This window comes from Gamsiella multidivaricata, assembly GCF_025024155.1.
Source record: "Gamsiella multidivaricata strain RSA 2152 chromosome Unknown BC939scaffold_64, whole genome shotgun sequence".
Taxonomy (NCBI): domain Eukaryota; kingdom Fungi; phylum Mortierellomycota; class Mortierellomycetes; order Mortierellales; family Mortierellaceae; genus Gamsiella; species Gamsiella multidivaricata.
Genome location: NW_026251772.1, coordinates 141,288 through 155,012, shown reverse-complemented (window position 1 = coordinate 155,012; position 13,725 = coordinate 141,288). Strand labels below are relative to the sequence as shown.

The 13,725-nt window shown below is 48.7% G+C and overlaps 4 protein-coding genes across 4 annotated transcripts; 2 read left to right on the top strand and 2 right to left on the bottom strand.

The window, feature by feature from the left end:
* Window positions 1-1,671: 1,671 nt before the first annotated feature.
* On the top strand, window positions 1,672-3,410 carry BC939DRAFT_531497 (mitochondrial carrier domain-containing protein; the record flags this gene model as incomplete). Its single annotated transcript, XM_051561614.1, has 2 exons — window positions 1,672-1,747; window positions 1,882-3,410. The coding sequence occupies 2 exons, from the start codon at window positions 1,672-1,674 to the stop codon at window positions 3,408-3,410; spliced, it is 1,605 nt and encodes a 534-aa protein (XP_051409082.1).
* A 157-nt stretch (window positions 3,411-3,567) lies between these two features.
* On the bottom strand, window positions 3,568-4,998 carry BC939DRAFT_460958 (S-adenosyl-L-methionine-dependent methyltransferase). Its single transcript, XM_051556950.1, has 4 exons — window positions 4,899-4,998; window positions 4,726-4,763; window positions 3,988-4,620; window positions 3,568-3,878 (listed from the first exon to the last, which is right to left on the bottom strand). The coding sequence occupies exons 1-4, from the start codon at window positions 4,932-4,934 to the stop codon at window positions 3,728-3,730; spliced, it is 858 nt and encodes a 285-aa protein (XP_051409081.1). The 5' UTR covers window positions 4,935-4,998; the 3' UTR covers window positions 3,568-3,727.
* A 112-nt stretch (window positions 4,999-5,110) lies between these two features.
* Window positions 5,111-11,687, top strand: BC939DRAFT_460957 (uncharacterized protein). The gene is made up of 9 exons (XM_051556949.1): window positions 5,111-5,355; window positions 5,453-6,032; window positions 6,126-6,321; window positions 6,411-6,987; window positions 7,076-7,482; window positions 7,577-8,444; window positions 8,533-9,332; window positions 9,428-10,602; window positions 10,704-11,687. Exons 1-9 carry the CDS (start codon window positions 5,300-5,302, stop codon window positions 11,637-11,639), a joined length of 5,595 nt encoding a protein of 1,864 aa, XP_051409080.1. The 5' UTR covers window positions 5,111-5,299; the 3' UTR covers window positions 11,640-11,687.
* A 20-nt stretch (window positions 11,688-11,707) lies between these two features.
* On the bottom strand, window positions 11,708-13,725 carry BC939DRAFT_270412 (uncharacterized protein). Its single transcript, XM_051551128.1, has 7 exons — window positions 13,487-13,725; window positions 13,219-13,383; window positions 12,865-13,084; window positions 12,548-12,772; window positions 12,317-12,449; window positions 12,047-12,229; window positions 11,708-11,959 (listed from the first exon to the last, which is right to left on the bottom strand). Exons 1-7 carry the CDS (start codon window positions 13,668-13,670, stop codon window positions 11,777-11,779), a joined length of 1,293 nt encoding a protein of 430 aa, XP_051409079.1. The 5' UTR covers window positions 13,671-13,725; the 3' UTR covers window positions 11,708-11,776.

Genomic DNA, 13,725 nt, shown 5'->3' with positions numbered 1-13,725 from the left:
TAACTTCATGATAACTAGAGATCTGGCGTAAAGCCTCCTTCGGCTATATGACCAGATCTTTGCAACTCGCCTATATACGTCGATCCTGCCTCGGCATTTGTGTTCGTGCGTGTGTCTCATTATTTTCGGAATCTTCATCTGCACAACCATGTGCACTCTCAGGACATGATAAAGATATCCTTAACAGCACCATGTGCTTCCTTTGTAATGTCAGCATCTCCTTGGCTTTAGTTGATATACCGCATATACATCGAAGCCGTTTGAGCATGCGCTGGAGGAGACACATTACGAAATCCATGCTGTGAGCACTTATATTTTATATTGCATAGAGTGGCCGGCATGTGAACCGAAGGATGCATGCTTTTCACCGGGATCGAGCTCTTATGGCTCATGAGCCATGGCGCGTTCAGGGCTTTCCTCTACTACCACCACTACTACTACTACTACTACTACTACTACTGCGATAATAACAATAACAAAAAAACAAAAAAAAGCAAATCTTGATTCGCTTGTACAGACGCTCTGCCCTTGTACTTGATGCCTTGAAGTGAGATGACGGAGTGTCATGGATACTTATTCGTGCCTACCATCTTTGGTGTATGGGCTGATTCCGGTGCATGCGGGCTGGGACGCAGCAGAGGAGTGAAGAAGGACAGATGGAGCAAGTAGATTAAGAAGATATACGAATTGCAGTGTGGAAACTGGAAAGCATGAATCAAGGGCCGAACGCCATAGAAGGACATCCCTCCTTTAAATGGGGCGGCATGCTACTGGTCTAGACCATCGCTTTCTTTCTCCACCTGCTTCTGTACTGTCGCTGAGGTCTGTTGGGCATTTGCCACCAACTTGTTAAGTCAACTCCTGTCCGCGCACAGACCATGCCGCGTGCTTTTGCCTTGGCCATTTCTGCTGCAGGTCTGTAGGTCCACATGGCTCCCCTTGTCGACATTGATTCCTCTACCTCCACCTAGCCGAGAAGGCTTTTCACTCCTCCCTCTTCCGCTTGCTGCCTAACTATGGGTACGAATGCTATGCCCTTGGTCTTGCAGAGTTTTCCACAGAAGATCCCTTGCGACAGATCTGCTCTCGCCTACAGAGTCGGTGGATATCCTTATTTCGTTTGTACTCCTATCCTTTTTTACAAATCTTTCTTTTTATTTTCATTCCTCACTTGTCTGTTGAAGGGGTGGTATAGAGAGAGAGAGAGAGAGAGAGAGAGAGACTAATCAACTCATTCTGCTGAACAAAGGAAGGCTCTCACGTCTCCTATTTCCGGCCGGCATCAACATCAACTTCTTGTTCGCAACTCGTCTTTTAATCCTGTCCTTGCCACCAGCAAGGCCTCTACGGATGAGCTCGCTCCTATTCAACTATTTAGTTTCCTCTTCTTGAATTCACAGCCCAACGCACACATTCTTTCGCCTCTTGCTTCAAGATGGGGGGGGGCTCATTAATTGCTATCATACTCAAACTCTTCTCATTCTGGCCTTGTTTATTCTACTACCGCGCCCACAACCCTCATCACCATTTTCTTTCTTAATACTCTAGGACAGATCGCACACTTTTGGCACATTGGCAACCATCGTATTGGAGCGCTCAAAGCTTCGACAACTTATCAGGGAGAGAGAGTGTGTAGGGGCATTCAACCAATGCGAGCCACAGCCTGGCGTCATGCCCAGCAACACCTCAATCAATCTCAAGTCCTCGGCTGCTGCTGCATTCTGCGCGCGGCTCCTTGTCCACCCCTGTAAGTACGTTTGCGACGAGCACAGAGAACATCGACACAACAAATGCTTCGTTTGTACCACCACACGAAATGCTGTGCCACGCATCATTTATTCTATGCCGCTAACGCATCTGTAGCATGTTCAATCAACGCAGTGGACAACGTCAAATTATCGATCCAAAGCGTCAAAGTTGGTCCCCACGGCTTGATTCCACGATTGGAGTATCTTCTAGTGAATATTCGACAAGAACTGCGCCATCAACAGAAAAGGCATGAACGACTACGGCATGCAAGCAAATTTCCGCTAAAGCACCTCTCAGGCGACACGATTTCTATGTATCGTGGTCTTTACAAAGGAGTCTCCTTTGCACTCGCCTTTCAAGTACCGGCGCTTGCGGTCTTCCTCTCGACTTATGATGCGACTAAGCATGCCATCAGCAGCTTGGCTCACTCTATCGACCTGAATTCGCTCCACATTCATCATTGCGAAACCCACCTGCTCAGCGGAATGATGGCCAAGGCTTCAGCAGCGGTTATTTGGACACCAATGAACAGAATACAGAACTTTGCAGCGCATCCAGGTGTAGGTCAGGTGCCCTTGACCTTCAGAGATGCATGTCAACTGGCGCGACAGCTTTGCCAGACGGGGGGTGCCTCAAGGGTGTGGTCAGGATACAGCAAATCGTTTACCTCGTTCCTTCCTTACACGATGCTATACTTTGCAACCTATGAGCAGCTCAAAATGTTGGCGCGGCCAAAAGTGTCATCCGAAGCTGGCGGAAATAGATTACATTCATCCACAGAAGACAATCGACAGTATAGCTGGGGGGCATTCCGAGAATACTGGTCGGTCATAGGACGGCAAAGTAGTTCAACTGTATATACAGAGCTGACGCCGAACGCGTATATGTTGTGCGTTGCGAGTGCGGTCATCGTATCATCCGCCGTCTGCGAAGCAGCTTCAACTGCGCGTGTCGTACTATGGGATCCACTCGTGTCCCCCAGAGCAAAGCCGCCGTCTTCTGGTAATGCTGCGTCGATGCGGGTTACAAACCTTGCCACAGCCCTCCGCAAGCAGCCAATGTCGACCTCGCCCCTGTCACCACTCTCGCCGCCAAAGACACTTCCATCTGCCTTTTCGACCATGGTATCGACAGGAACGTACACCCTCCGATACCCGCCATTTATGCCTGCGCAGTTCAAGGCATCCATGTCTAGCACATCTACCATGATCAGCCAGGTAATGGCAGGACTACCGTGGCAGCAAACTCAGCACGCCACTCTCACTACGACTGGTCCCCTTAAACATCGCAGTATGATCGGTCTCCAGCACGTCTCGAAGCCGGTACTTACAGGCCCAGTGCAGCCGCTCAATCTACTGCAGTCGAATATCCAGGCCCTTCCAGTCATAACAACGACATCCCCATTATCACAAACATACAAGCCAAATAATTTATTATCTATTTCTATGCCACCTGCGACAACATCGTCGCCGTGTAATGATAACGAAGTGAACAAGATCGTCAATTGCAGCAATACCAAGACTAATACCGCGTCAGGACTTCTTCGCACCATTGCCCGTAAATCTGGAGCACGAATTCTTTGGACGGTCCCAGGCGTTACCCTGACGACTGCCGGTTTTGAAGTTCTCCGTGATCTCGCTTTACGTTCTGATATGATTTAATGAGCTAATCTTTCAATAACACTTCGATAATGCCCCTCATAACAACCTTCAGGAAAACGCTGCTTCCCGAATGTCACTACCATGCCGCTCACATATATCCTTCTATGCTTAATGCATAATATAAGTCTCCCGCTATTGGAGCCTTCAGCACTATATGTCTGGTTTACAAGCATCGTAGAGATGCAGAATGCCTTCGTTTATGGTTTATGTGTGATAAAATTACATGATGAGTGCGTGCGGGGGGAATGCGATATGAAGCATTAGGGAGCGATTGATGCAGCAAAAATGAAGGGGGACTACCGACCGCTGTTCATGACTTAGAACTTTGGACGACGCTTGCGGGCAGTAAATTTGGAATCGCTCGCTGTCTTGTCTCCTCTTGCACGCAACTGTCCCTTTTTCTTCAAGACCCAGTTCTTGTCCTTAAGAGGCTTGCGTTTGCTGGATCGCATGCGAGAATCGTTTCTTCTGTAAAAAGAATAATGGCAAAATAAAATGCTGCTGTTAATATCCTGCGGTTAACTTTAAGCTGCAACCATTCCCTGCGGCTATGTCGAAGGGTTAACAAATAGCTTACTTCTTCGAGGTATATTGAACGCCGGTCTCCTCAGGCTCCCCTTCCTCGTCCTCTCCCAATGCAGCAGGGAGCTGTTGCTTGATGCCATTGATCTCCTGACCCGCAAACAAGCACAGATAGAACTTCTTTGCCTTCTTCGAGTTAGGGTAGTCAACCACCAATCCTCCTTCGAAGCCACAGCGGACAGCACATCCCATGATCAATTGGACCTGGTCATCGTTCTCAGGGTAGAACTGGAAAATGGCACGAGCACCACGCCTCAGAGAAGAGTAGAGCGTCGAGAAAAAGCGAGTCAAGCGAGCCTTGGGGTGGTGAGAAGTCTTGTCCGCATTGCACAACCACTGCAGCACAGAGATGGAGATACAGCCGTCAAAGGTGCCAGGACGGAACGCCATTCCCTGCCCGGCATCCTGAAGAAAAAGATCGCCAGTCGCCTCCTGGTCTAGAGCAACCTCCAACATGGCAGGCGCAATATCAAATCCAACCCAGACATGGCCTTCCTCGTCCAGAACCTCTCCGCTGAGTCCTGATCCACAGCCGACGTCGAGAATGTATCCAGAATAACCCTCTGGCAGGTTCAACAGTTCGACAGCACGACTTGCCATCTCTGCCTGGATCGCTGCGATGCGGGAGCTATGTAGTCCACGCAAGGGAGACTGTTAGCTACCAGATCATATTGCTATGCGATCCTGCGTGGGCTTAACAGCGATGAAAAAAAAGAGATGCGATAGCACATACTTTCCGGTATATTTCGCAGCCTCCTCTCCTCCATAGACCTATGAGCCATTCAGTCAATACACAGACATGATAACGGTAAGAGCTCAGGCGGCCAGTCGAGTGTCGAGCGCACCAATTGAATGAAACTCAGAGTCGATATGCAGTTGATGAGAACGAGTTATTGCTGTGCTTACGATTTCTGGTGGTGCCTGGTGCTCTGGTCGCGACATTGTTTGGTATGAATGTGATGAGCGACTTGCTAAAAGTTGATCAGTTGTCCTTGACCTGTTCAACGGTCCTTGGTGGATAAAAAAAAAAAAAAAATGCCAACATTAGCAGTGGCTTGACATCTACAAAAAAAAAAACCAGTCCACGCAGCAGCAGTTGCCTGCGGCAGGTTGTACGTGTTCGTCTCTCCAAGAACTCCATTGGGCGATCAGCTTTCGTCCTTATTTCAAAGGACCCTTCTTTCTATTTCCTGTGCTTGTTCACGGCCCATATATACTCCTCTCATTCCCGACAAGATCGCCCAGCAGCTTCTTCTCTTTCTCTCATTCTTGTTTGCTCTCATTCTCTGCCCTTACGCCATAACCTAATGCCACCCAAAACCACGCCTCGCGTCAAGGGAAACGTGAAGGCCGCCAGCAGCAGGTAAGCCAACACACTCACTTCTCTCTATTTTAAGTCCGTGCGATGGGTGATATATCACAACAGTGGTAGCTAAACTGACAGGTTTATCTTGCTATAGTCGCGCTGCAGAGTTGGCAAGCGCCAGCACGACGGGTTCAACGCTTCCGATGTCGTCGCTCGGAGGATTTGCTCAATTCGCCACCCCAGCCTTTTCGGCCTCCTCAACCTATGTCGCCTCAACGGCTCCCCGGAGCACGACCCCAATCAGATCTGGGTCTCCTAGCCCTGCATTTCCCTCTTCTCCAGCCTTTGGTGGACTCGACTCCGAGGTCGTCAGTGTGATAAGGAATGGAGAGCTCTCAATGATCATTAAGCGCCTCATGTCCAAGCGCGATACGACTACCAAAGTCAAGGCGCTTGAAGATCTGGAAAAGTGGGCTAAGTCTCAGCCAGAGGATGGCGAGTCAGGATCAGAATCCTGTCAGGAGGCCATCGGACCCTGGATCAAGGTGTATATCAAACTCACAACTGATGTGGATCGACGAGTGCGACTTTTGACCAACAATGTCCATTCACTACTCGTTAAGCGTGTCAAGAAGAAATTGGCACCATATTTAAAGGATGTAGTTGGAGCATGGATTGGCACATTTTTTGATCCCACGCGAGATGTTGCTCGTGTAGCGAACGAGGCGTTCAAGGTAGGACTGATCCCAGCAGCAAGCGCAGGCCTCAGTGTGCGCATTTTTTTCAGCGTATTGATCTCCTTTGGACTGTAACTGTTCTCAAATTAGAGTGCATTCCCGGACAACAAACGCGAGCAGGTTGTCTCGTTTTGTCTTCAGGATATGATATATTACATCTCAGAGATCCTTCTCAACAAAACACCGGAAACCCTCAGTGATCCACGGTTCAACACTAAAGAGGAAATGGACACGCGCTATGCCAGAGTGGCCTCCAGCTCCATCTATACCATCGGATATATTATTGGTAAGTGGACTTGATTATGTTCTTTTTAGTTACATTGCGACTTCAGTGCTGACCGAAACCTTTTTTTTAATTTTTTTTTTGGAAACCAGAAACACTGTCATCCGAGTCCTTAGAAAAGGGTGCCGGTGATATTGGACAATTGTTGGACGAGCCCAAGTTGTGGCAATTCTTTGGACATTCCAATGCATTGGTCAGGAGAGCGAGCTACAGCATGTTGAGAACCATCACATCCAAAGCACCTGGATTGATCAAAGAGAGGCTGAGTACCGTCAGCAATCATTTCTTTCCTTCAGCCTTCTCTGACAAGGACTCGACTACTCATGGAGACCTCTGGGACGCTCTTCTTGTTTTTACAAAAGCGTTTCCTGAATCGTGGACAATTACTGTGCACAAGAAGCCGACCATGTCGCTCTTTTCCGGATTCTTGCGGGCAGCTGGTTATGGATCTGCGACAGTCACATACCGCAGCGTACTTCCTCTCGTCGCAAGCTGGGGCGATGACTCTGTCTTGGGAAAGAACGGCTCTGGTTTCCCATTCGTTAGGGACTTCTTCGAAAACTTCTGGAAGGGGCTCGAAAGCCCCAACATTGACAAGGAGCCCTCATCGACAGCGGTATTCCTGGAGGCTTATATCGAGTGCATGGTCTACTTTGCCGTGCGATTTGGGTGAGTGGAATTTGATCGGTATTTGTTCTCAGTGATACTGAAGTCGGTGGCGCTTCCACCTAACCGATATTTTCCTGACCGAATGTAGGAAGTTGGAGTCAACAAAGCCAGGACAGGATGCCGTTTTCACAGCATTCGTAAACCTAGTGAAGACATACTTGACATTGATCGACGACAGTAAAACGGCGGCCAAGCTGGCTCAGGACGAGCAAGGCATTGCCAAAAAGATAGGCGTACATTTGGTTCGCCTGCTCAACATTCCTTCTGTCCGCGAGCGTGCCGTTTCCTATCTGTGGCAGCCAATTACGGAGGCCATGGGCGAGGTCGTCTCGGTGGGACCTTCGGATGGCTACGTGAAGTGCGGCAGACGGGCTATCATGCTGTTGGGTGAAATTTCGGCCCTCGCCCGTGAAAGAGTTGACGAATCGACCAGCGAACTTGTCGAAAAGGCTGTCGAGCAACTCGTTCAGATCGTCGCCAAACAGTGCTCAGAAAGTAAGTGTATCCTTTGTAATATGGCGTGCTTTACCTTTCTTGCGCTTGGATTCTAATACATTTTTATATGTTTTCTGTATGCTTCATCGTATAGCTCAAGCGTTCGGCCCATCACAACTTCTTTCCTCTTTGGCGATTCAGTTTGAGGTGACTGTCTTCACCAATTCTACCAGTCAAAAGGCCATGCATGACTTTTTCAACGTCCAGTTCGCCGATATGCTGCTGACCTCCGAGGACAAATCATCATCCAACGACGTGGTCGCTGAAAGTGGCGAGTCCTTGCCACACCTCTTGGACCTCTTTGCAGGATATCTAGGCAATGTAAAGGAGCAGGAAATTGCAATTGAAGTCTGGAAGCGTGTTATGGACAAGGTTCTTAAAGAAACAGAGGGGGAGTGCGGTCAGGAACGACAGAGGATCATTTTACAAGGCATGATTCATCGCACTATGGCTACCCCTCCTTCATTTGACATGATGCTCGAGAGAATCAATAGCTTTGTGACGAATGTCGTGACTGACCAACAATACAAGGGATCTGTATCCGGAGAGAAGCTGACTGCGAGCGTGCTGTGCTCAAAGTCAGCGGTTTCTGAGCGACTGAGACTTGACATCATTGATACACTCTCGCAGCGGTTGGACTTGTTTCTCCCAGATGCTAGAGCTGGTCGCGACACTGAGAGAAATGTGGAGGTAGCTTCGATTTTTGCGATCACCCTTGAGTCGTTGAGGGATATCACCATGCTTTCGATCCAGAACGGCGAAGAGGGACCTTTGAAGCAAATTATCATCGCAATGTTCGACCTCAGTTTGCTATCGGAGGAATACTTGAGCGAAGAGGCCCAGAGGAACTTGAGTGAGCTACAGAGATTGTCTGAGGAATACGAGGATGTTCGCTTCCTACTACGTGAGTGCCTGACAGAGCATATCCAGGAAAACATTCAAGATTTGTACCGCTTCACAAGGTATGATTTGTTTGTCTCGTGGATCGCTTCGCTGCAAATATTTCTCTCTCCTTTTGGCTAACGCATTTATTTTGTGCTTCACATGTAGTCCTGAAGACCTTGCCAACGAAGCATTGAAGCTGGCCGATCTGCTCAATTTGACTGACTTGTCGGACAGATTTAAGCTGCTCAGTGCCTTTTTCTTTGACAGGGACCATTGGGACTCACTCTATAAGATGCTGTCAAGCAGCGGACCCCATCCATCATTGGCTATCGTGGATCCTGTTGTCGAGGCGTTTTATGCAGAGAAGCCCTCGAGGGCCATGAATGTGAAGGAATCTTCTTCTACCGCGCGGTATGATAGCTTTGGGCTTTCGGCTTACGGTCGACTAGCGCTATTCACATTGGAGATTTTGAAGAAGGAGGATGTCAATGTTTCTCTCTTTTTGTCCTATCCTGAAAAGATGACCTGGATTTTATCCGAGTTGTTGAAGGTCAGGCAAGGATGTCTTGATGCATTCCAGAGACCATCCTCAGATGCCGGTATCTTTTACTCGCCCAATCTTCACGCGGACGCGAATGCTGTTGTTTTCAGGACGCTGCTGCGCGAGCTAGGGGCGATGGTTACAAGCTGGATTACACTGGCATTGGAGGAAAGTTGGGAGGCACAGATTGTTGAGGCTTTGACCAATAACGCCCGAAGCGCCTCCAAGCCTGACGATGATGACGATGACGAGGGGGATTCTGGATGCAGTGCCGTATGTTTTGCGCTGGAGGCCATTAACGAACAAGATGGATACCACGAGCGTATCCTGGCAGACGTTGTACAGGCACTGGCGCAGTCTGATTCAACAGATATTTCTCCTACTAATGCCAGGGGATGGTGCCAGATACTGAAGAGCGAAAGTAGTAAGTACCAAGTGTTGCATTGTCCGCCGATATTTTGTTTACTTGGTAATATCCCGGATGTTAACGTTTTGTGGCGCCCTTTCTCTATGTACTAGTTCCGTTGTCCGTTTGCACTGGCCTAGTGAGAGCGCTGCGAAAAAGGCTTGAGAATACCAGCGAATTTACGAATCTGCTCAACCATTGGGTCACCGCACCCACAAAGCCGAGCGAAGTGTCAATTCAGCATGCGGAGACAGCACGCCGTTTAACACTTCTGGCCGCTGCATTGGGATCTTCAAACGAGGGCGAATCGGATATTAACCTGCCTCAGCTTCGAGCTATGAACCTGCTTCAGTCAATTCGCAAGTGGATTTCGGATGCAGATGCCTTGCGGAGTTTCGACAACCAGGACGAACTTCTCATACATTCGCTGATTTTCAAGCTGATGGGTTCCCTCGCCTATCAAGTGCAGGAGCTTCCAGGAGCTCATTGGGAAATGATGTTCGGATACATTTATTCGGCATATACTGGACTTGGAGAAGCGGAATCGAGCCCGTTCATTACACTTGTGCTAGAGAGGACTAGTCGCTTGGCAGCGAGCCTCATTGAGCTCGCACAGGAGGAAGACGATATCCTGAATGCATGGGAGGAGCACAGCGAAGGGATCTTGGTTTCGACTATGCGTCTCATCGGGCGTGAGGAGTCAAAGCCTGAGGCGGTCTCGCTGAGAATGGACCGCCCTATTCGCCGGTACTTGGAAGCTCTGTCGCGAGTATGTGAACACGCTCCGGACACTCTTGTTCTGTCTCACGGATCTGTTACGGAACAATGTCGCTTGTTGATAGAGCCCTTGACAGCTCTGCAGATGCTAGCCTACAAGCAGTTGCAGACCATGCTGATCGAACAAGTCCAGGCGCTGTCTATTCAAATGGAGATTAAAGCCCCAACTAACCTGACCATGGATCTGACAGAAGGAGAGGGATCCAGCGACTACCAGAGCTCTGGCTCAGAGGACAAGATGACAGAACCCAAGTTCCCAGCTTCACTCTGGAACATCATCTCTAACCCTCCGAAGGGATTCCCGGCCATGGATGTCAATGTGGATGCGGACGATGATACGGATTTGAAGAAGGAGTTCTCGCTTCTCTTCACTGGCCAGAATCATGACGAGGAGGATGAGGAGTATGGTGTCGGCGCAGGAGTTGCGGCCAAGTCTGAAAAGATGATCTCGCACACTGTGCTTGGATATCTCTTGGCATGGAAGCTTGCCTTTATCATCTTTGAGAACACTGTGGGTATCCGGAAACACTTGATTGTCATTGGTTTTCTTGTTGATATAGTTGTGTGGCTACTAATGCCTTCTTGCCTTTTTATTTTATTCCTTCATCATAGACATATACGGTCAAGTCGCTCCTGGTTGAGCAGCTAAGGACATCTTCAACCATGAATGAGCTCCTGCCCTATCTGTTCCACCTTCTTGGCATTCATTCTGCTTCGTCATTAGTGGGTGATTCAAGTTCCTCCAGTAACCAGAACGTCTCTTTGTCTTCGAATGAGGCCAAGTCTGCCGAGCCATTTGATATAAGTCGCTGGGATATTACGGAGTACCAGGTTGCCGGCTTTGATCTATCCTCCCCCGAGATTGGTTTCCCTCTGCTGGCAGGACATCTCTATTACACCTGCTTGGCAAACGCGCCTAGTTTGGTCCGCATTTGGTGGACCGAGTGCAAGCTTCGACAATTGAGCATCGCAGTCGAGTCGTTGACCGAAAAGTACTTTTCACCATTATTGATCACTCGGGAACTGAACTCGCTCGTCAAGGCTCAGCAGGCATCAAAGCAGGGAGGCCAAGCAGCAGCAGCGGCAGCGTTATCAGGCGTGTCGGACGATTTGAACGAGCTCCAGATCAAGACCTCAAAGGCTACGTCCGAGGTGACGGCATCGTTCCAGATTGACGAGGCGACGATGGAGATTGTGATTCGACTACCGGCTAATTTTCCCCTGCGCCAGGTCGAAGTCGAGGGTTTACAACGTGTGGGCGTGAAGGAGGCGCGATGGAGGGCGTGGTTGTTGGCAGTGGCAGGCGTTATTGCTGCACAGAACGGCTCGTTGATCGATGCCTTGTCATTGTTCAGAAGGAACGTTGGATTGCACTTTGAGGGCGTGGAGGACTGCACGATCTGTTACTCAATTGTGTCGCTGCAGGATCGGTCGCTGCCCAACAAGACGTGCAAGACGTGCAAGCACCGATTCCATGCATCATGTCTGTACAAGTGGTTTAGGACATCAAACTCTTCGAGTTGTCCGCTGTGCAGAACATTGTGGTGACCGATCTGCTGCCATATTACACATCCAATAAAGATAGAGGATACAAGCTCTGTATTTGGCTGTTAACGAGCATACGTTTTCAGACAAGGGGCTGCACTGCATACTAAGCTGCTATTAATTTGTCGTTGCGTTCCATGCTATCCCAGAGACACTGGCAAGAAGTTGCCTACGATGACCGTCGGGATATTGTACTTGTCTCTTCTGATCGTAAATGAGAAGCAGCATGAAATGACATTTTGGCTCTCAGGATCCGGATTTTTAAGTAAACAAGATGTCAAGACCGCCTTCTGTCCCGCATCGAATGCGATGTTCCCGTATTTCTAGTAACATAAAAGCAAAATGTATTACGAGACGTTAGTGGCCGCATTAGTTACGTCTAGATATGGAGAACAAAGTTTGCGTGTTACCTCCCAATAGTTGACAGCGGATTCTTCAGCCATCAATTCATATATACACAGGCGTCCTTCACGAAGCATCTCGAGCGGCACGTTCACAAGTGACGCAAATTCCTTGTTTCCTTTATAGATCTCTCCTGTACGTCTCCAGAGACATGCTGGGATGCCCATGGAACTGAAAACTCGATCGTAGTCCTACAAATACAACGGCCTACGGGTCAGTTGCTGCGGTAAACGCTTTGTTGGAGTCAGGATCAAGCGTACAATTGGACAAGCACTTACAAGCAATAGCCGCTCGAACGCCTCTTCAACCAGCACCAGATCAATATCTGTCAAAGTCTGAGCAACCGTTCGAAATGCTGGTCGAAATGTCCCCATGACGTTTAATATCCTCTGTCGGCTGATATTGGACATACTGTAAAAGAAAAAACACGAAGACAGAAATATGTCGATTGTCAGCAGTCGTTGGCAAAAACCATGCTGACAGAACTCTGCAATCAAAACGTTGCTTACTTGCTATCCATGTATATCTGTAGGCGCGTGTATCCATTGACGTAGTTGTATGGCTTCAAGAATCCAGCTTCGAACTTTGCATTAATCACTTGAGTTAGACGGTCCTCATTCGTTCCATCGCTGGGGTCAGCAGCCGTCAAGAAGAACTTTTCTGTGGTGTTGACAGGGATCCCCGCATCTTGGATGATATTCTGGTTGTCACCTCCCAAGCTCCTTAAGAAGTCGCTGTCAGGATTGAAAGGGGATATGGTCAGCAACGTTCAGTTTTCATACATAAAGTCTTTCCATGTAGTAGAGCTGCCAATGACACAACATACCTGATAACAGTGAACTCGTTTCCCATGTGCTCACTGGCGAACGTCAAGGGTGTTACAGGAAGCGCTGCAAGTTGGTTGTTGAATCCGTAAAGTTGCATGTTGTTGAGATTGCTGTTCTGCAACTGCTGCTGCTGCTGCTGCTGCTGCTGTAATCCCTGGGTAAGTTGATGCTGCTGGTTGAATTGCTGCCCTCCTTGTGCCTGCTGCGAGGTCCTTCGTGCTGATGTTCCCATGTGGTTGCGGTCCAAATAAATAAATGAATAAAACAAAGGGAGCATATATTAGCGTCCAATCCTTTTGAAATACATTATGCCGCCGCCAATCCAAAAGAGATAAGTACGACGTGGGATATACCTTCTGGAGATCGAGATGTTCCGCCCGTAGGTGCTGGGGTCCCTGCATTGCTAGAACTGGCGCTGGTGGATTGCTGAGCCGTTGCTGACCCAGCGACCGAGGGTTTCGGTTCATCATGGCACATATGTCCAATGTTTCGCTTAATACAACGCTGACATGGCCGACCTATTTGGTTCGGCAATTGAATACGCATCAATGGCAATCCAGACCTTTTTCTTGATACGGTATCTCTCAGATAAGACAAAAAAAACCCCCCTTGCTTCGTTACCATCGTCGCAGGTCATGTGGGATCGCCGGCAGTAGACACACGCTATCAATTCAGAAAGAAAATAAAATTCTGTGGTGTTAGGGCAGCATGTATGGTCCAATGGAGCATGGTATCGAATAAAGACCGATATGTCTCGCGTTTCAGGTTTAAGTCCTGGTCTGTGAAAAGTGCGCCAGTATCCCATTTATGCCATGAAGTAAAATGATAAAGACCGGTGAGCACAGCGTCGAATTGCCAAA